Source organism: Metarhizium acridum, assembly GCF_019434415.1.
Source record: "Metarhizium acridum strain ARSEF 324 chromosome Unknown scaffold_1, whole genome shotgun sequence".
Lineage (NCBI taxonomy): Eukaryota > Fungi > Ascomycota > Sordariomycetes > Hypocreales > Clavicipitaceae > Metarhizium > Metarhizium acridum.
In genome coordinates, this window is record NW_027094015.1 from 2,296,965 (window position 1) to 2,316,662 (window position 19,698).

A 19,698-nucleotide genomic window follows, 5' to 3' on the forward strand; every position below is an offset into this window, starting at 1 on the left:
GGCCACCACTCAAAAGAGACGTTCAAGCCAAACGATTGGCTCTGTGTGGAAGCGAAGCGCCGAGCACCAGCACTCTCCCCTGTCGACCCACCAATGAGATGCCAATGGGAAGCCAATGGTGCACATTCTTCTTGTCGAGGTAGAACGGCCAACCTTGTCGTCACTATGATTTTCAGAACTTGAAGCAGGGGCCTGAATTCAATGTGTGACGACCTTGAAAGCCCCTGGCGAGTTGACATGTGGCAATGTCGTGCTACTGAAGCTTCGAGTACGACCTGAAGCGCCGACATGAGCAGCAGGTCCCGTGAAAGCTTGGCTCACCGTCACAGGCAGTCGATAAAAAAAAAGTCAAAATTTGCGCAAGTACCAGTAAAATCGTTCACTACACTCCATGAGGTTGCTATTTTTAGCCCGTACTTGGCAGCCAGCATTACGTTGCCATCATGACTTGGACCTCACCAACTCTGCGGACATCAAGAACCCACGTAGTAGAAAGCCAATGGCGCATCCAGAAAAAATGCTCCTCACTCCCGTAAGTGCTGCTTTTTATATATAGTATGTTGCTTCTATATTAAGGATGCCTGGTGTGCTCATGAGCTTCATTTAATATCCTGAGATTGGCACCGCCATTGCTTTATCCAAAGGCGCCAAGAACAAAAACAAATTAATTTAGTATAGGACAGAATATCTCCCATGCAAGTAGATTTTGATAATACTCTCCAACACAAAGAACCCTGGGTTATTCAGCGGAAGAGGATTTATTTCTGCCGGCTGTTTTCCTTTGCACGCCGACCTTACAAGTCGAGGAGATGTTAGCGAGAGCGTGATCGTACCTGCCCGACATTAGAACATTTACGGGAAGGAGCCTCAATCGCTGTTTTTTTTTTTCTTTTTTTTTTCTTTTCGTGTCAAACAACGCACACTTTTATTCCTTGAGCACTGTCTTCAATTTTCTCCTCATCAAGACAAATTTATAACATACAGGAACCGAATCCTTCACTCAGGACTGCAAAGCTATTCACCATGTCTCCAAAAGCCCCCGTAGCTCACACTGACAAAGCACCTTACTTCTCTAAGTTCTCTTCCACTGCCATGAATACTGTGGACCAGTGCCCTGTCCAAGAGGATCCGGGGTTTCTTTGGCAACACCAAGCACTGAACCGTCCTAAAATTAATGACATCGCAGGGAAGCAGCAAGAGAAAAAGCCGGGTCAAGCCAAACATCGTCTGCCGAACCTGACAATGTCGGCTCAGGCCAGCCCAAAAAAAGCATCCGATGAATTGCCCATATTGCTCAATGCAAGGTACTCCAAGGACAACTATCGAGAGGACCGCCTAACAAATATCACCAATATCAGAAAAGACCAATGCCGACCCCGTCCATCATCCGTGAGTACTTGTGGTGATTTAGAAGGTCCATACCGCGTCACACCCAACAAGTCACATCTTCCAGTCAATGACGAACACCATGAAACGATTCCTCAGCCAGAGGAGTTTTTTGGTGCAAATGCTTACGATGGAGGTTTTGCCCGTCGTTCGGGGTCCCGCACGAGCAACATCTCCAGAAAGAGAAGCAGCGTAAACAAGCATCGATCTCAACCAGAACCTGGGCGAAAGAAGATGCTTATGCAACAAGTCGCACAGTACTGGAACGAGTGTATCAATATTGCAGAAGAGGAGAGGGCTCAAGCTAGACTGGAAATAGACCAACTACGAGAGGATCTTCGTCGACAGTACGCCAAGTTAACGGAAGCTCGCCATCAGTTAGACAATGAACAGGCTGGGCGTAAGGATACTGAGCAAAAATTAAAGCATTCGGAGGAGAAGGTTGCAGAGGCTCTACTCGAAAACTCGACATTATCACAGAAGCTTTCCACCATGCAAGAAGAATTACGCTCGACAAAGGAGCGAGACGTTGTTCTCGCCGAAAAATCCAGGACATATCGCACAAAACTCAACGAGGCCATCTTAGAACAGCAACGATTATTTCTACAAGCCAAAGAGTTCTATCATGATTCGATCCAAAAACTTCGGCAGGAAAATGAAACACGAGTAGCTGAGACTAAGGCAATCGAAACAGCTCTCACCAATAGTCACGAGAAGAGGGAGAAAATGAGGCACTGCTTAGACGAGTTGCGATCTGGCCTAGAGAAAGAAGTAGAAGCCAGTATGCAGCCGAATCCATATTTGATATCTTATGATATGTTCCTTGTTTACTAACATCACGGCAGGAGGTGAAGAGATTACACGTCTCCGGGAGAGAATATCGGCGCAGGAGCAAGCTCTTTGTACCGAGAGGCAAATTTCAAGCGACCTACGGAACCAAATTATGTCGGTGAAACCACTTCAAAGTGATGAGGTACAAGATCTAGTAAACACTGTCAAGTCATTGCACGAATCGATCTCTACAAATGCTGTTGATCAGACTCAGCAGCTTGAGTTATCTGAAAGCGTTTGTCGCAGGTCAGCTAATAGAGCCCAATTCATAATATTTGTCATTGACTTAGGACAGACTGCAAAACCTCGAAGTGCTAGTGAAGGGACTTGCAAGCAATGCGTCCAAGGAGATTGGCATTGCCTCCTTGGTGGAAGGTCTCCATGAGCTAGTCTCAACAGAGTGAGCACTCTTCTTAAAACTTTCTTCCAAATACTAATTTGTAGTGTATTCTCTGCGCTTTCCGACATTGGTGGCGCACAAAGCTGCACATATGAGACGCTGGTGGGAATCAGAAATGACTGCCAGGCGGAACTCAAATTCATGCGTACTGCACTGAGCGACTTAACTAAGCAACAGACAAGCATGCAAGACCAATTTGCAGCTGAAATCTACGACTCTATCAGGAAACTTGACACTGTCCACGGTGATGTCACTTTAAACCGAGAGCTTTGCCAGCATATTGGTGAAGAAATGACCACATGGTTTACTAAAGAGCGGGACGTCATCAACGCGGAGCGAGATTCATTGAAAAAGGATGTTGTTCGTCTGCTTAATGAAGGCAATGACAGGACTGAGGACTTGGAGAAAATCGTGATTGCGTCTGGGCACACGTGCCTTTCAAAGCTTGATTCTCTCAACACTGCAGTGGCAACCAGAGACGATGAGACCAAAGCTGCATTGCAGCAAATCAGAGACCGCGTTCAGAGTTTGCTGGACAAGAACTTGCATCTGGAGACATCGAATGCAGGATATGACCCTAAAGACACCCAAAGAATACTTGCTAGCCTAGAAGGTCTTGTCGTCTCGATAAGTGAACACTTAGGTCAGTCTGGGGCAAGAGTGGCGAACCAGGGGAAACCTAGCCAGCACGATGAACAAGATGACGCAGCAGTAACTCTGCAAGACAAGATTTCTCAGCTGGAGAAAGAAGTCTCGAAAACTACTGATCTTCAGAAAAGATGGCATTCTGATATCCAAATAGTCGACTCGATTAGATCAAAGTTGAAAATCCTTCAACAGTTGCCATCACAGATTGATGGATGTAGCGAGCAACTGGCAAAGTTTTCACGAGTCAGCAGCATGCTCGATTCTGCATCGACTGATCTTGCTAAACAGGAAACTTGGGTTAAACAACAGCTGGGAATCAATCTGCCGCAGATTAATAGCAATGTGGTCACTCCACCACGGGCTGCAGATCAGCTTAAACCCAGTCAACTAATGGATCCAAACGACAGATACAACCAGCCCGAAAACTCAAATAACGATAGAGAAATGAGCACCGAGAGCGATGAGATTCGTACAACGCAGAATAGCAATTCAGAGTTCGGGCAAAAGAGAGTTCAAGTTCAAAGCCCTACTGAAGCTCAATCTCCCTCGTCACCACCCTCCATTGAACAAGAGCAGAAGAGACGAAGGATTCCGATGGCAGTGCGTCCCATTTTGAAGGCAAATAGCTTATCCTTATCGCAAGAATCGATTGTTGTGCAGCACCAGAGCAATGAAACGGAAACCGAATTAGGCCCAATACTGGAGAGCAGAAAGACAACCACGACCATCAGCAGCGCAAGTGCGGCCAGTCAGAAAATAATAGCTGATATTTCTTCTGGTTTCATTACCGACAAGTCAGAAGAGACTTTCTTCAATCTACCAAGAGTTACAGACTTTCAACCCCAGCTCAAGGTTGTACCCAGTCAAGTCATATCGCAGAAACGCAAGTTCAAGCTAGATGATGGCGAATGTCCAAAACTCAAGCGCGTCAAACTAACAAGTGGTTTGGAGAATAAATTAAGTATCGAATCCCAAGCGATGAGTTTGTCGAAGGACAAAGACCTAGAGGGCACCAAAAGCCAACCCAAACTAGGGCAAACACAGGACCGGAAGTTGTACAGCGACCCAGACACTATTCATGGCGGCGGGATCAAACTTCAACAGGCCAGCCAGTGATTCCAACCATCCATCTTCAAATGCCTTCACTCGAGGTAGAAAACGGGGCCATGGAGAACAGGGCCTCGACTTTTGCTTTGCTTCACGGTTTGGAAGTTCGGATCATGTAAGATTTTGTGGTAAAGATGTATGTATCTAGATCATGGAAATATTTTATAATCGTACAGTGCGGAAACTAGTTCATTACCGCAGCAGGTTGCAAGCATATCCCCAAACTCCAAAAATGCCCATCATGTGTGATATACAGCGCCGGCGCAATCGGTCTGCTCCGGACGTTTTCAGCAAATACTATATAATCCAACCCCGGTTGCGGCAGCTAATGAATGGCAATAGTCAAAAATACAATTTTTGGGACGCATTGGCCCGTTTACTTTGACCTCTTTTTCGTTTCGAGGAAGAGAACTTTTTTGCGCACTGCATGGTCGCGAGAATCCGTTAGCGAATTGCTCTAGGCCAGTCACATGGTAGTCGAAATGCGAGAGGGTCGTATTCGTACCAATTGGATCGTATTTCATCATGCCCATGAGAGGCGCCGTTCGTGGTCTCTTGAAGGTGTAAAAGAAACCTGTCATGGCCATGGAGATGAGACGGACATTGATCAATCGCGCCTTGGCTATGATGTGGAAGAATGTACACGTTAGTGAAATACTCTCGACTCGGCGAGCAAGCTCTACTCAATCGATGCAGAGGTACAGAGGGGACGAATAAAAGGAGTGTCATACCTTTCTTGGCCATTGTTGCGGATGAGGGATGGTTGTGTGTAATGTGTGAGCGGCCGATAGGGAATCTGGCCCGTCATCTGTCTGTCGTGAAGGTGGGAAGCTGTCGAGGCCAAAGTTCGGGACCCTGGGCCAAGCTCGTCGGCGAAAGGTGGCCCCGAGCCGGCTGATCAAGGCTGGGTGGGTAAGGGTTCTTGCTGTCTGAGGTGAAGCGCCATGTGGTGAGAAAGGAAGGGTGGGGTGTCAAGTACCTGTTACTACCTAAACTAATACATAATACGTGTATCCTTTGATGTCAGGTTGATGACTAGACTACTAGGTAAATATTGCTGGGGCTGTACAGTAACTAGTAGCAATACTCAGTGGCAGACTTGCCCATCCTCTTTGAAATCCCGGTCAGCGAGTGAGTGTTTAGTAGCAATGGGTAAAAGGCATGAAATTAGACCGAGTAGAAGTCCCTGTCTGTCTGTGTCTGGCCTTGGTCTCGACCACCATTCCGCAACGCAAAGACTTCCACCTTTCCACGCCGTACACAGCCATCGCCATCGTTCACTACTAGAATCCGGGCGTCGGAGGGCCAAACTACTGTTCAAGTTGGACCACAAGCGATAGCAGGATGAGCTTTGCGACGAGGCAGGGGCATTTGTCAGTGGTACGGGGGACCAGCCATGCTGTGCCGCGTGCCAGGTACCACAGTTTGGGTAAGACGAAAACATTATGGACTCTGTTTCTTCTCTCCTCCACACCTTGTGTGCTCTGAAATGCATCTCAGGGACCTCCTCACCTTGGCTGGTCGCGGGTATCCCCGGTCTCGGACACCACCGCTGGACGACACGGACGATTGAACCGTCAGGCCGATGCAGATGGCATACACCAAGCGGACGCCGCTCCCGCAGCGGAGGACTGCGCCGCTGAATGCGTTAAATGCCGTCCTTGGCCGTGGATTGATGTCTGGTTCCAGAAACCGCCCCACAGCCCTGGGGAGAGACGCGATGATCGGGAGCAAAAGAGACGAAATGACTATTTCGTTGTGTAACAGCCTGCTTTTCTCCCCCAAGTCGAGCCATGTCAGTCCCTGCCCGGCGCCAGCGTGTCCGAGATGCTAGTCCGGCTCCCAGCGCTTTGGTCATTGCGTCTTTTACACTTGGGGATTTTTGTCGATTTTTCTTTTCCCCGCAATCAGTACTTTGTTCCTTCTTTTCTCCTTGCCAAACCTTGACTCTCTAGCACAATACCGGACCAAGGTCTAACATAGTTGCATGCAGAAGCTGGCCCTCGTCGGCATTTTTTGCCCGCTAGTGCCCCGCCAAACATCCTCGAGTCATCATCGCCCCTCCACCGCCGCTTACATTTGTATCAGGAACACCACCGCCAGTTGTCGACGATGAGATTGGCCCGCGATACCATCAACCAGCACGTCGTGCGTGCCCAGTACGCCGTTCGTGGCGAGCTCGCCGTCAAGTCTGAAGAGTACCGTGCCCGCCTCAAGGACGGTGACACCAACCTGCCCTTTGATCAGGTCATCTCGGCCAACATCGGAAACCCCCAGCAGCTCGACCAGAAACCGATTACCTTTTTCAGGCAAGTTCTGAGCTTGCTGGAGAACCCTGAACTTCTCAAGAAGGAGGATGTTTTGATCAATGGTCTTGGCTACAAGACTGATGTTATTGAGCGTGCCAAATGGTTGCTAAAGCAGGTCGGCTCTGTTGGTGCATACAGTGCCAGTGCTGGCGCCCCTGCTATCAAGGAGAGCATTGCTGCTTTCCTGGAGCGTAAGTCATTTTTCCCACTGACTTTATAACTTGCCCTTTTTTTACCAATTATTCTGGTTTCCGGCTCCAATCACCGCTTGCCGGGACTCTGCCAGCACGACCGGTCAGAGAGTGGAAAATACTAACACTCGGCAGGTCGCGATGGCTTTCCTGCTGATCCTTCCAAGATCTACCTCTCGACTGGCGCCTCATCTGGTGTCAACACTCTTCTCCACGTCATTTGCGCCGACAAGAAGTCGGGTATCATGATTCCCATTCCTCAATACCCTCTTTACAGCGCCACTCTGTCCCTTCTGGACGCCCAAGCCGTTCCATACTACCTCGATGAGTCCAAGGCTTGGGGGACCAGCTTTGAAACCATCAAGGCCGCCTACGAAAAGGGCAAGGCCGACGGTCTCGATGTCCGCTGCATTGTCATTATCAACCCTGGCAATCCCACTGGTGCTTCCCTCTCCGAGGAGGACGTTAGGTCCGTAATCGACTTTGCTCAACAGGAGAACCTCGTCATCATGGCCGATGAGGTGTACCAGACCAACGTCTTCATTGGCCAATTCCACAGCTTCAAGGGCGTTCTGCGCAAGTTGCAAAAGGAGAACCCCGGCAAATACGATGGTGTCGAGCTTGCTTCACTTCACAGCATTTCGAAGGGCATGGTTGGCGAGTGCGGCCATCGGGGCGGCTACTTTGAGCTTGTTGGCTTTGATCCCGAGGTTGAGGCCCAAATCTACAAGTTTGTGTCCATTATGCTCTGCGCTCCCGTCATCGGCCAGTGCCTCGTCGAGCTCATGGTGAACCCACCCAGGCCTGGTGAGCCGTCATACGAGCTCTACAGCCAGGAGTACTCTGGCATCCATGAGGGACTCCGCGAGCGCGCTTCCGCCCTCCACAAAGCCTTCAGCCAGATGGAAGGTGTCCAATGCGCTGAGCCCCAAGGTGCCATGTACCTCTTCCCCACCGTCCAGTTACCTGCAAAGGCTCACGAAGCCGCCGCCGCCGAAAAGCGCACCGCCGACGAATTCTACTGCCTGAAATTGCTCGAGGCCACAGGTGTCTGTGTTGTTCCTGGGTCTGGCTTCGGTCAGGAGGAGGGCTCGCTCCACTTCCGAACTACTTTCCTTGCGCCTGGTACAGAATGGGTTGCTGGTATTGTCAAGTTTCACAAGGAGTTTATGGACAAGTACAGGTAAACGCTTAATGTGAGCGAGTCGAAAAAAGAAGAAAAGCGTAGATGGAGAGTTATATTTGGCACAAAGAATACAAAGGGGCTCAGGATAGCATTCGAGGGTTAGTTGGGACACACTGATTTGGGCTTGATTTACAAGTTGCACTTGGAAATTCTCGCACTGCATTTTGCTAGAGGTGGCAAGACCTCGGATCTTGTTTTTTTTGTTATATATAAACTACCATATGAATAAACGGATCCCGAGGACCGCATCAGCCAGATATCTCAGCCCGATTGACTGTCTTGGGGTACTTTCTAATTACCAACTCGGGCAACTAGAGAATCGCATACAATAGAACTTTTGCAAATTCAACTACACCAACCGTACCGGGCCTTGTGCAGTCATTGACAGGAGATACCGCCCCGTCCATCACCAAGTTGCCTCGCAGGGGGGCACATTTTCCCAGGGCACTGGTGAACGCGTCCGAGTCTAACCTCGGCGGGATGAGTCCCGTCAAGGGAGGCGTGGATGAAATCGTCGTGGATTACTGCGCAGACGGTGCGTCGGTTGGCTGGAGTGCCAGGTGTACTGATTCTGTTTGAGGGCCATGTTGAACGGGAAGAAGCAGAGTGGTTGTGGCCGGGTAACAAGAGTGTGCCTTTCGACTTTGCTGGATCCGAGTTCTTTTGAGATCTCCTGCCCAAATGTCATCGCGGATACGTTTCTGGACTTTTGTCGGGAAAGCCTGATACTTTCTCTGGTTAACTGATGGTTTTAATCAAAAGAATGATCCGATGGGCATTGAAAAGAAATGTACATACTATTTATTGTCCGGGGAACGAAATTCGGGCTGTGTACACAAATTTTTAGTGCTGTGCGTACATGTTGCATGCAGCTTACCAAAGAAATCTTGATTTATATTCATACAGCAGCTAGTGACATATTTGCCCTATTCTTCCCCTTCTGTATCAGTTCAGTCGGGCTCAGAAACTCCGTCCTATATGGCACAGTGTACGCCAATAAACCTCTAGTCAACCAATCCTCTTCCAATCCAGTTAATCGCCCCGTCTATGCCCTCTCGCTGCCCCTCAATCTGACAGCTTGACCGTACTTCTGCAGCTTTGTAATCAGCTGATCGCCTTGACGAACAACGTCCTGGTACTGTTTGTTCTTGTCATCTGGTCGATTGGTTTCAATCACACCCTTACCGGTGACGCGGTCAATGGTGCAGGGGATACGGCCGGCGGCAATGAATCGGGCAAGATCGCTGTCATCCAGGGTTAGCTTATTTCCTGTGGTGCAGTTTACGTACACCAAGCTACGACGTACCGGTCAAGAAAGTCAACTGTGACTCCAAAGTCGTTGGCCATGCTTTCCAAGCCGACAACTCTGTAGCTTTGGAGGAGCTGTTGGTATGCCCGCAGCCTCATCTCGCGAATGAACCAGCTCTTGTGCTCGTGCAAATAACGGTCCTGGTTGAGGAACTGCTCCTCGACCGAGGCGAGAGACTGGAAGAAGGTCTTGTAGTTCCCATTGTACAGACTGCTGACCAAGAGTGCCAGAGGGCTAAAGTCAATCGCCATCTCGGCCTCGGGCTGCTCAGTACTTGATCCCAAGGTCGTCAGGTTGACGGCTGTCGTAGAGACAGCCTGCGGTGCCTTGTCGCCAGTAGTATCGTCTGCGCCAGGGCCGGCACTCAGAGCACCGCTCAGCGCCATCAGCTTGTCCTCTCCGTCACCCATTATAGCTTTGATCTCGGGTGCGTCTACAACCTTTGACTTGAAGTCAACGCGCTTCAGAGATACAGAGCCAGCAAGAACAGAGTAGACAACAAGGTTGGAGTAAGTGCAGAGTTCGTAGCTGGTAAATGTAGAGAGGGAGTCGAGAAGAAGAGGTGCGGCGAGGTTGTAGGATCGGACGGTGAGGAGGTGAAGGCCTTCGTAGGCCTTGAGGCGATTTCGGCGATCCCAGTCACCACCGGATTCAACCAGAGTCTTGGCTCGCTCAATATGTTTCTGGACCAGCGCCTTGTCTCCGTAGAAGAGACCCATACGTATTATGGCCAGAACCAAGTCAATCTTAGTGCCCAGGATACCAGTCTTTTCGAAAACGTCCTCGAACGCAGCAATTGCCTTGTCCTGTTTTCAGTTGTCAGCGCCATCCACATGCGTAAAGAAAAGACTCCTCATACCTTATCACCCACTCTGGCCCAGAAGTCTGCTCTTTTTCCCTTGGCAGCCATAACCTCTGTTTCGCCAGCTTGTTCAACGGCCTCATCCTCCTCCTTCTGGAACTCGGCCAACTCTTTATCATTATCTTCCTTCAGCTTCGAATACAAAGCCTCATCCCACGGCAGATTAACACTTGTTGTCGATGCCTTGGTGGCGACCATGCCGACCAAGCTAGACTTCCTGCTTAACGGCTTTCCGGGTCCTAGGGCGCCACCTTCGCCAACAGCATTCAGAATGCCGTCAATGGGGTGTGCCAAATACCGATAGAAAGGAGCCATCTTATCCTCGGCGATTGCATCTTGCAATGCCTTAGCGGCTGCTTCTTGTGCCGGTTTCGAGGCATATGCATTTGTCAGGGTAAAAACGTGCTGCGACAACGGCAGCAACGGCCATTTGGCGTACTGAGGATCTGAACCCATGGCGGCGGCGGGCAAGTCCGACGACGAAGAGGAAGGTTACTGTGGGATCTGCTATGTTTATGTCCGTACGTGCGAAGAGGAGGGTCCGGCGTCGAGTCGAGTGATCGTGAAATAGACTCCAGATTTGACAATTGAGATGGTGATGAGAGCTTGAGGGAGCTGCTTGTTGGAATCGCAGCCACAAGGAAGGCTGGACATGGACTTGGGTGGGCCCCGTCTGAACACACAAGGCTTCAGCGGGACACGCACAGCTTCCCCATGACTTTCCAGAAACCTACCCTAGACCTGGCAATTTTCGGAAAAATTGAAAGCTTGCTATGGCAGATGGATTGATACAATCACAATATTACATGGGGTTGGAATTATTGATGGAGTATAATCAGTGTGAAGATGGTTCTATTTAAATTTCATACAGTGTTTTCGTTAAAAAAAGATTTTTTTTTTTTTTAAAAAAAAAGGCACTTGGTATGCGCTATTTCTCTGAATTTTCTAGTTTGTTCATGGCGATTCTTGTTAGAGATCGAGCTAAGCAGTCCACTTCTTTCGTCGACGAGGACAAGAACGATTTACCATAGTTGACCGAATACACGGAGCACGCGCCCAGACACTACTCAGTGATGCACGTCTTGCTACCGGGTTTGTTGCTGTACCATAGGGACTCGTTGTGCGCAATTACGTGATCTTGCTGATGATGTGCTCGGATTTCCTGCAGCTGTTGGGCCCCACAACCGCCTTGTGATATCCAACCTCGCATGAGGTCAGCCTCCGACATTGACTTTCCGCAACACATTTTTGAAAGCAGACCATAGCCCAAGCAACGAAGAAACCTCCACTGACGGAGGACGCAGTTCATAATGCCCGACCAGGATGGAGATGACGACACTCGTAATGGGGAACCATCCCATCACAGAAACAATAAGCGAGCCCGAGACGAGGTGCAGGATGACCTCCCCCAACCTTACAACGCGAATTCCCTACAAGCTGCCAAGAGACGCGCCGTCTCGCCATCCGAACAGCCGCGCAAGCAAAAGCGCCCAGGAGCAAGAGCCCGCATCTCCGAAGCCGAACGCGAGGCTATTCGGCAGCGCCAAATCGAGCGAGAGCGCGAGCAGGCCGCCCAACAAGCAGCGGCCGCAGAGCAGAACCACATGAGAGGAGTACACGATGTCGTCCGACAACACTACAACAGCGTGCCCGAGAGAGGCAGGCAGTGGAGAACGACGGACAGTAAGATAAAGGGCCTCCGTGTATTTAACAATTGGATCAAGAGCTGCATCATCCAGCGCTACTCCCCCGATGAAGATCACACCCCGGGCTCCCGCGAAATGGGCCGCTCCAGCGGCAAAGACCTCCTCGTTCTTGACATAGGCTGCGGAAAAGGCGGTGACCTCAACAAATGGCAACAGGCGCCGCAACCAATCCAGCTCTACGTCGGCCTCGACCCCGCCGACGTAAGTATCGAGCAAGCCCGCGATCGCTATAGAACCCTCTGTTCGCGAGGCCGTGGCGGCCGCGGCGGCTCTCACCGCAGACCACCGCCTCGCCTGTTTGACGCCCGCTTCCACGTCAAAGACTGCTACCGCGAGAGCATTGAAGACATCGAAATTGTCCAGCAAGTGGGCTTCGACCCGTCCCCCATGAACAAGCGCGGCTTCGACGTCGTCACCATGATGTTCTCAATGCACTACGCCTTTGAGTCCGAAGAGAACGCTCGCACAATGCTGCGCAACGTCGCAGGAGCCCTCAAGAAAGGCGGGCGCTTCATCGGTTGCATCCCCAACTCGGACGTGCTGGGCGAGAAGGTCCGCGCGTTTAACGAAAAAGCCGCTGCGAAGAGGGCAGAAAAAGAGAAGAAGGAGAAGGATGGTGACGGTGTTACCACCACACCACCCCCGGCCGAACCCGAAGACGGTGAGCTGGAAGAGGGCGAGGAGGAACCTACCGCCGAATGGGGCAACTCCATATATCGCGTCCGGTTCCCCGGCAAGACACCCGAGGATGGCATTTTTAGGCCAGCATTCGGCTGGAAATACAACTTCTTTCTAGACGAAGCTGTAGAAGAAGTCCCGGAATATGTTGTCCCTTGGGAGGCATTCCGTGCGTTGGCGGATGACTTTAATCTCGAATTGCAGTTCCACAGAACGTTTAGTGAGATCTGGGAAGCGGAGAAAGATGATCCAGAACTGGGACCCCTGAGTGAGAGGATGGGTGTGAGAGAGCGAGGTGGAGGACCGCTTTTGGTGTCAGAGGAGGAGATGGAGGCTGCCAGCTTCTACATTGGTTTTTGCTTTTACAAGGTGTAATTTCAAGTTTAGCTCCTCCATGCAAGCGCAGAATAATTTATATGAAAATACTCAATGTTGGCGTTTTCAAAGCCAAAGTGTCAGCCGTTGGGGGTGAATTCGATCAGAGATAGACATGGTGAGGAGACAGATGCAAAGATACCCAAAAATACTGATTGTTTATTTGTCGTTATAATCATGAATATACTGTGAAAACTCTTCCTGTAGTTCGCGACGTAGGGGTAGGGGGGGTATCATAATCCGATTGCCCCAACTGCAGCAACTTGTGACAACTCCTGGCCATGCAGACAATTTCCCAGAGTCTCCAATAAAAAAACAATCCCCGGCATTTCGATATAAAGTCCAAACAGCTTTTGTAATACAGTTGCACCCCCAAAATTACACCGGGTATTAATAAAGAGGGGTGTGTCGCTCGGTTAATATTTTTTTCTTTTTCGGGAGAAAGATTAAGATAAGCTCAAACGCTGTAGTCAAACGCTCAAGTAGCTGGAGTGAAGATGAATAGTATGGGTTCAGTATTGAGTGGTGGTTTATGCGGCGTTTGTTGAACGACGCCAAATCATGACAGCAGCAACGGCTGCACAGGCAGTAGCACCGAGGGCCAAGTACAAGCTTGTACGATCCGGGGCCTCCTCTTCTGTCTTGGGGAATCCCATGCTCGGGTTGGTTGCGGTCTCGGCGAGTGCCACAAAGAGCTCGGCGATGCTGTTCCAAGTCACGCTCACGTGAAGTGGCGTGTTCATGCTGAGCGAAGACGTGTACTGGTCAGGCTGGAGCTCGCTTCGCTGCGTGGTTTTATCTTTGTCGGCTTTTAGAGCGGTGTAAACAGAAGGCAACTCGTCCAGATGTGGGTACTTGGACCTCACATCGACGATATGGGAGAAGGAATCGGGATCGGAGGAGTCGTAAGAGTAACAAATCAAATCACAGGCATCCAGTTTGGACTGGTTTTCCAAAATGGCTGGTTCGAGCTCGCCCAATTCCTCGAAAATGAGATACACCTGCTTACCACCAGGGAGTTCCACACTGTTGACCGCCCGACGGGGTTTGATGGTGGGGTGATATAGCCCTTCGAATGGTCGGTTTAGAAATGAGTCGAGAAGAGAGGACTTGCCAGCTCCCGGAGCTCCAATGAGGTAACAGAGGACCACATTTCTTTCGACTCTGCCCGGCCGTCGTCTTCGTTTTCGGGACTTGGTGACCTTGAGGGCGGCGGTTATGTCATCCTTGACGTTGGGGGATTCGAAACCGAGGTAGGCGAGATACTCGATTGTAGTTTTTGGCTCCAGGAACGTTGTCATACTCCACTGTGCTAGCCAGCCTTGCAGTGTGATGTGGCCACCTTCGTTGCGCACTGTGGAGGAAGGGAAGGACGAGTCGACCCAAGAAGCCGGGAGGCCAGGAGTGGGCGAGAATAAGGCCTCAAGCTCTTGGTCGTTCAGCCCTCCATCATTATCCTTGTCAAAGAGCAGAAACAAGTCCACAAAGAACCTGTAGCCAATAGGGCTCAGTTCAGCCGAGCAGTACTCGGGAACGTCAAACCTTGGGTGGAGGAATTTGTCCTCAAGACTCAAGCTGTCGGTGTAGTGATATTTGCGAAGAATGATCCATATGGTTTCGTGCCGACCCTTCTCGGCGTAAATCTTGTTCAGTTGTAGAAAGCCAGATTGATCAATGCCCCGTTCCATGTTCGCATCGGGCATGGACTTGGAGATGGACAACTTAATGTTATCCAAGTCGTCGCTGGTAAGAGGCTTATCAAAACAGCGTGCCTGGAAGTCCCGCATTTCTTGGTCATTCAAGAAGCCATCCTGGTCCTTGTCGCAAAGGAAGAAGACTCGCTTGAGAGCGGCTACGCAAGCCGGCTTAAGGCGACCTTCCTTGTAGTCAAAGAGAGGGGCAATGGGATGGGTGACGGCCTTTTGGCACAGGAAGAAGACCTCGTTGACGTTCTTATGTTCTCGAGCACTGGTTCTAATGCAGGAATCGATCTCGCGAAACTCGGCCATGACGGGCAACATCTCTTCCTCTACGATCTGAGGGGTGTTGCCCTGACCGGCGAGGTCTGATTTATTGGCACATAGGACAACAGGAACGTTGACACCGAGAGACCGGAAATATGGCATCCAAAAGAGAGCTACTCTTTCGTAACTGTAGTGGTCGGCGTAGACGAGGAGAATGACGTTGCATTTTCTGATCTCCTTACGCAGGGTGGTTCGGTCTTGAGGACGGGCAGAGGTATCGACGATGGTTGTTGTGACATTTTCTGGTGTTCCGATGCTGGGAGGAATGGTAATCTGGGGGAGGACTGGCTGGATCTTGTTGCTCATGAACTGGTCCTTGACGAGCGAAGCAATGAGGCTGGACTTGCCCGTGCTCTCGTCACCGCACACGCAAATTCGAACTGCATGGAGGTTGGTGTTAGCATATGAGATGATGAGATGCTCCCAATGGCAATGGGGCCGGTGAGAGAACTTCTCGGCAGTGATGCATACCTGTCGCCATAGTTGGTCGGTGAACGAACTGTGCTCAGTAGAACTTTGAAGGCAAAGCAGTGCGTGGTACTCCGTAAATGCAACGGCAACGGCAACCTCGGTTGGATGCAAAGTTACGGCTAGGCCATGTCCTCGACGGCTAAAGGAAACCCCTTTGCACTATTTTACAAGTTCAAGCCGATGTGTTGATTGATTGATTTCTGCCGGCAAGACACGGTGCATCTGAGGGCGCTCGAGAGAGGAAAGCGAAGCTAGGACGGGCGTCGCGTTTATTACAGAGCTGGGTGGTGGCAGCGGTGCCAATGGTTCGGGAGAGGCTGGCCCCATGTTAAATTGCACGAGAAGCCTTAGAATGAGATTGGGCGAGATTGGGCAGTCGTGGAACCACTGCCAGTGGTACGGAGTACGGAGTACTGCAGTATTGTCGGCCAACCAGCCAGCGAGCGGCGGGGGTTGCGGTTCGTCAATCAATGGTCACTGGGCTCAGCGTCCTGGGGCTGGGTGGGGGTGACACTGGCACGATCGAGGGCCTGCTAGGCAGGCAAGCATGTCCTTTGTGCTGGTGCATTCCATGATTCAAATGTTGAAGACCAGTATGTGTTGATGTCGCCTGGCAGCCCTGATCTAATACGCCAGTCCATTCGCAGCGTCTGGTCTGCGACGAACCGAACCGAACTTATCGAGAATGTCCCACCAGACGTCAGGGCCTTCCATGTCTCTCTCAATCGTTGGCAGCAGCCTCGTAAGAAATCCAATACGGAGTACAGCTGCTGCCAGCGGCATCTTCGATCAATACCAGACCCTGGCGCGAAGCATGCCCTGGTTGCCTGCATGGCACCATGTCATTGCCTCTCATCTCTCACGTGGCGTGCTACGTCGCTACTCTGCAAGATGGGCTTGCAATACAAAGGCCGATGAGGAGAAATACCCCGGTGTATGTGTCCATGCTCGCACCAACGTTTGAACCGTCTACCTACCTACCTATCTAGGTAGGTACCTACTAAGTAGTAGGCAGCGCTGCTCCCTAGTGCCCTCCATGATTTCTTGCACTCCTCCCGTCACCATGAGAGTCGTGATAGTTCTGCTCGTCGGTGTTGGGACCGAGTTGGTCCATGTTTTGCAACACAAGACCAAAAAGGGCATCCAATTGGCTTCTCGCCAAGCCACCAAGCCACGAATCCGTCGTTACGGCCCCCAACCGGAACAATGGTCGCGCTCTGCTGGTTCTGGAGTTGAGTTGAGCGCTCAAGTGCTCCAACTTACCCCACACTCTTCTCCAGCACGCCGAGTCTTTGAGCCACCAGCCGACCCAACACCAATGCCAATACCGGAGCAGGCAAACCCCAGGTTGCCCAGGCCAGTCAGTTCCGGATAAAGGGCAGCCAGGGCTGAGCCAACTGTCGATTTTCCCTCGCCTGGCTGTCGACTGTCGACCTTTCTTCAGACTTGCTCGATCCATCTCGGGGTAGCGGCCCATTCCGTCATCCAACCTGGCTTCTGACCTGCCCTGCGCAAACGACGTCACAAACTCCCCGCAGCATAGCACCGTTACTCGACGGCATCGTTTGACGGAGACCGTGACGGGGCGACCAAGTCAACTTAACAAGACAACTAACTTCGAGAGCCAACCAGATAGCGAGGAGACGGCACTTTGATTGTATCATCACACGCAGCGACGGATTGGTACCGTCACCATGTTGTATGTGCCATGATCCTGACACGAGATCCTTCTGCCCAATCTTTGCGCTTCGCCCACCGTCTCGCAACTGACAATTGTAGTGTTCTACCACCTCCGCCCCGATATCCCATCGGTGGCCCGTACAGCGCAACTGGTATCACAGGCATCGTGCCTATGATTGAGACAAACAATACCATTTCGAACCCTACCGGACCTGAATGGCAGTTTCTGGTGGGAGAAGGTGAGTTTCACCGGACGAACCGGCGTCATTTGCTATTTTCCCCATGGCTTCCCCATGGCTATGCTGATAAACATCAAGGCACCTACGTCCTCAAGGAAGACTTACACCTTGCAACACCTCCTCCACATCCATCCGAGGCCCCCATCGTCAATCCGAACCCGTTAGCCACCAACCCGCAACCTGCATCGGTGGGTACGAAAATGACACTCGTCCGTATTCAGTCCCGGCCGCCGCCATTTTTCTACAGAGGGCCATCTGCAACAACGCTGTCACTAGGCGGAGCTAGTTCGCAGGACCAGTCTGGGGATGCTAGGTATTCTACCGAGGGCGGAATGAGCAGTGAAGATGGTCGGGGAACATCTACGAGCGATGCGCCAAACTCGGCGACCCTTGGTTTCACCCCGGCATTCGGCGAGGGAAACTCGTTGCTTGTGCCGTCACAAACTAAAGACGTAAATAAGCGAAAGAAGCCAAAGAACAATGTGACCAAGAGTAATTCGTCCTTTATTTCGCGAGTTATTGTCAATGAGAGCTTATCAAGAAGAATGACGGATAGACCTGGCGACGGCATCTTTGCCTTTGCCAACATCAACCGCGCTTTCCAGTGGCTGGATTTGTCGTCTCCAAACAAGGTAATTTGCCGCGTGTCCCGTATATGTAAACCGCATCTGACTTTAGTCAACAGCAAGACTACTTCACCAAGATTCTGTTCACCAAGGCGCATTGTCTGTGCCATGACGTAAATATGGTGACCAAAGGAGCGTCGCACATTGACGTGATTATGGGTTTCTCAACCGGGGAAATTATCTGGTGGGAACCCATTTCACAGAGATATACACGCATGAACAAGAATGTAGGTGGCACGTCTGGTCAATAAGCTGTGTTGAGGCTAATGCGCGTCCCCAGGGCGTCATCAACAACACCCCCGTGACACATATCAAGTGGATTCCAGGCTCGGAGAACTTGTTTTTGGCGGCACACATGGGTGGCTCTCTGGTTGTCTACGACAAGGAAAAGGACGACTCGCAGTTTACCCCCGAGGACGACGAGCGTAGTGTGCATGGTAGCGAGTCTGGTCATGGCCAGAATGGAGTAAATCCTGGGACCAAGATGCATATTGCTAAATCCGTGCATTCGCAGAACCAAAAGACAAACCCTGTTGCGGCGTGGAAGTTGTCAAATCAACGCATCAACTCTTTTGCTTTTTCACCTGACAACCGGCATTTGGCGGTGGTATCCGAGGATGGAACTCTGAGATTGATAGACTACCTTAAAGAGGAGTAAGCTGTCCCCTCATACGCTTTGGGCCGCGGGTTTGGTGCTGATGGATGCTTAGACTACTGGGCTTGTTCTTCTCCTACTACGGAGGTCTGACATGTGTCTGCTGGACACCGGACGGCAAGTACGTCCTAACCGGCGGCCAGGACGACTTGATATCGATTTGGTCGGCTGCAGACTCTGCGTTGGTGGCGAGGTGTCAGGGTCATCAGTCTTGGGTATCATCGCTGGCTTTTGACCTTTGGAAATGTGACGAGCGTAACTACCGCTTTGGAAGCGTTGGTGACGACGGCCGCCTGTGTCTTTGGGACTTCAATGTTGGCATGCTCCATCGGCCAAAGGTAAGAGTCGTGACTGAAACCAGTGGGATGCATGCATTGCTCGGGAAGCTGACATGTGTTGAAGACTTCCGCAAGACAACGTGGCTCCGTTTCCGGTCCTGCTGGCATTTCGCCACGGAGTGAGGCAGCTAGTCCTCTGGGCACTCTACTGAGATCCAACTCTTTGTATGAGGCAGACGAGTATGGTGATGGAATTTCGCATCCTGTTGAACCAAGATCTCGAATCCCCATCTTGCCGCCAGTTTTAGTGAGCCATTCTTGATGCAAAGATATGAATGGTATCAGTAATTGATGCTAACAAGCTATCTAGACGACGGTAATTGACACTCATCCCGTGTGCTGGTTGGATTTTACCGAGGAGGCAATTATCACAAGCTGCAAAGATGGTGAGTCAAAGACATGAAACGTGGAATCAGATGCCAAATGTCAGCCGGCGGCTAACAGCACAAACAGGACACGTCAGAACATGGACCAGACCTGGGACATCAGTCTAGACGGGGAGAAGGGTGAGTAGAATCTATACGGGATAGAACGGGGGACACAACAGGCCTGGTGGTGGTGGTTTTGGATATATGTAGAGCCCGGCCGGCGCAGCCAATGCTTGACATTGAAGTGTATTGTGAATGGTGTTCTAATACCCCTTGCACGTTGCTATAGCTAATGAAGTGGTGGCGTCA

General features: G+C 50.9%; 7 protein-coding genes across 8 annotated transcripts; 4 read left to right on the plus strand and 3 right to left on the minus strand.

Moving 5' to 3' along the window:
- Window positions 1-1,023: 1,023 nt before the first annotated feature.
- Window positions 1,024-4,381, plus strand: J3458_000664 (uncharacterized protein; the record flags this gene model as incomplete). Its single annotated transcript, XM_007811616.2, has 4 exons — window positions 1,024-2,167; window positions 2,232-2,463; window positions 2,513-2,617; window positions 2,662-4,381. The coding sequence occupies 4 exons, from the start codon at window positions 1,024-1,026 to the stop codon at window positions 4,379-4,381; spliced, it is 3,201 nt and encodes a 1,066-aa protein (XP_007809807.2).
- Window positions 4,382-4,496: 115 nt separating this feature from the next.
- J3458_000665 (uncharacterized protein) lies at window positions 4,497-5,179 on the minus strand. Its single transcript, XM_066116268.1, has 2 exons — window positions 5,104-5,179; window positions 4,497-4,994 (listed from the first exon to the last, which is right to left on the minus strand). The coding sequence occupies exons 1-2, from the start codon at window positions 5,114-5,116 to the stop codon at window positions 4,660-4,662; spliced, it is 348 nt and encodes a 115-aa protein (XP_065978150.1). The 5' UTR covers window positions 5,117-5,179; the 3' UTR covers window positions 4,497-4,659.
- Window positions 5,180-5,670: 491 nt separating this feature from the next.
- ALT1 (alanine transaminase) lies at window positions 5,671-9,278 on the plus strand. 2 transcript variants are annotated; one of them, XM_066116269.1, is made up of 3 exons: window positions 5,671-5,801; window positions 6,366-6,872; window positions 7,008-9,278. In XM_066116269.1, the coding sequence occupies exons 1-3, from the start codon at window positions 5,717-5,719 to the stop codon at window positions 8,057-8,059; spliced, it is 1,644 nt and encodes a 547-aa protein (XP_065978151.1). In that variant the 5' UTR covers window positions 5,671-5,716; the 3' UTR covers window positions 8,060-9,278. The 2 variants fall into 2 exon arrangements, with proteins under 2 accessions (XP_065978151.1, XP_007809806.1); XM_007811615.2 differs by lacking the exon at window positions 5,671-5,801 and having other exon boundaries at window positions 5,980-6,872.
- On the minus strand, window positions 9,104-10,685 carry RPN7 (proteasome regulatory particle subunit; the record flags this gene model as incomplete). Its single annotated transcript, XM_007811614.1, has 3 exons — window positions 9,104-9,302; window positions 9,365-10,173; window positions 10,227-10,685. The coding sequence occupies 3 exons, from the start codon at window positions 10,683-10,685 to the stop codon at window positions 9,104-9,106; spliced, it is 1,467 nt and encodes a 488-aa protein (XP_007809805.1).
- Window positions 10,686-11,279: 594 nt separating this feature from the next.
- Window positions 11,280-15,768, minus strand: GEM1 (ERMES complex Ca(2+)-binding regulatory GTPase gem1). The gene has a single exon (XM_066116270.1). It carries the CDS (start codon window positions 15,316-15,318, stop codon window positions 13,519-13,521), a length of 1,800 nt encoding a protein of 599 aa, XP_065978152.1. The 5' UTR covers window positions 15,319-15,768; the 3' UTR covers window positions 11,280-13,518.
- ABD1 (mRNA cap guanine-N7 methyltransferase) lies at window positions 11,288-12,988 on the plus strand (the record flags this gene model as incomplete). The annotated part of the gene is made up of 1 exon (XM_007811613.2): window positions 11,288-12,988. Exon 1 carries the CDS (start codon window positions 11,540-11,542, stop codon window positions 12,986-12,988), a length of 1,449 nt encoding a protein of 482 aa, XP_007809804.1. The 5' UTR covers window positions 11,288-11,539.
- Window positions 15,769-17,177: 1,409 nt separating the features above from the next.
- Window positions 17,178-19,515, plus strand: J3458_000670 (uncharacterized protein; the record flags this gene model as incomplete). The annotated part of the gene is made up of 9 exons (XM_066116271.1): window positions 17,178-17,182; window positions 17,263-17,402; window positions 17,481-18,034; window positions 18,088-18,255; window positions 18,309-18,682; window positions 18,739-19,021; window positions 19,086-19,268; window positions 19,332-19,407; window positions 19,475-19,515. 9 exons carry the CDS (start codon window positions 17,178-17,180, stop codon window positions 19,513-19,515), a joined length of 1,824 nt encoding a protein of 607 aa, XP_065978153.1.
- Window positions 19,516-19,698: the final 183 nt, after the last annotated feature.

Bases quoted from the DNA above. Each gene is read 5' to 3' on its own strand.
- ALT1 (XM_066116269.1), top strand. From the start codon at position 5,717: ATGAGCTTTGCGACGAGGCAGGGGCATTTGTCAGTGGTACGGGGGACC. The intron at 5,802-6,365 runs GTAAGACGAAAA...AGTTGCATGCAG, and splicing joins TGCCAGGTACCACAGTTTGG to AAGCTGGCCCTCGTCGGCAT. The intron at 6,873-7,007 runs GTAAGTCATTTT...AACACTCGGCAG, and splicing joins CATTGCTGCTTTCCTGGAGC to GTCGCGATGGCTTTCCTGCT.
- GEM1 (XM_066116270.1), bottom strand. From the start codon at position 15,318: ATGAGCAACAAGATCCAGCCAGTCCTCCCCCAGATTACCATTCCTCCC.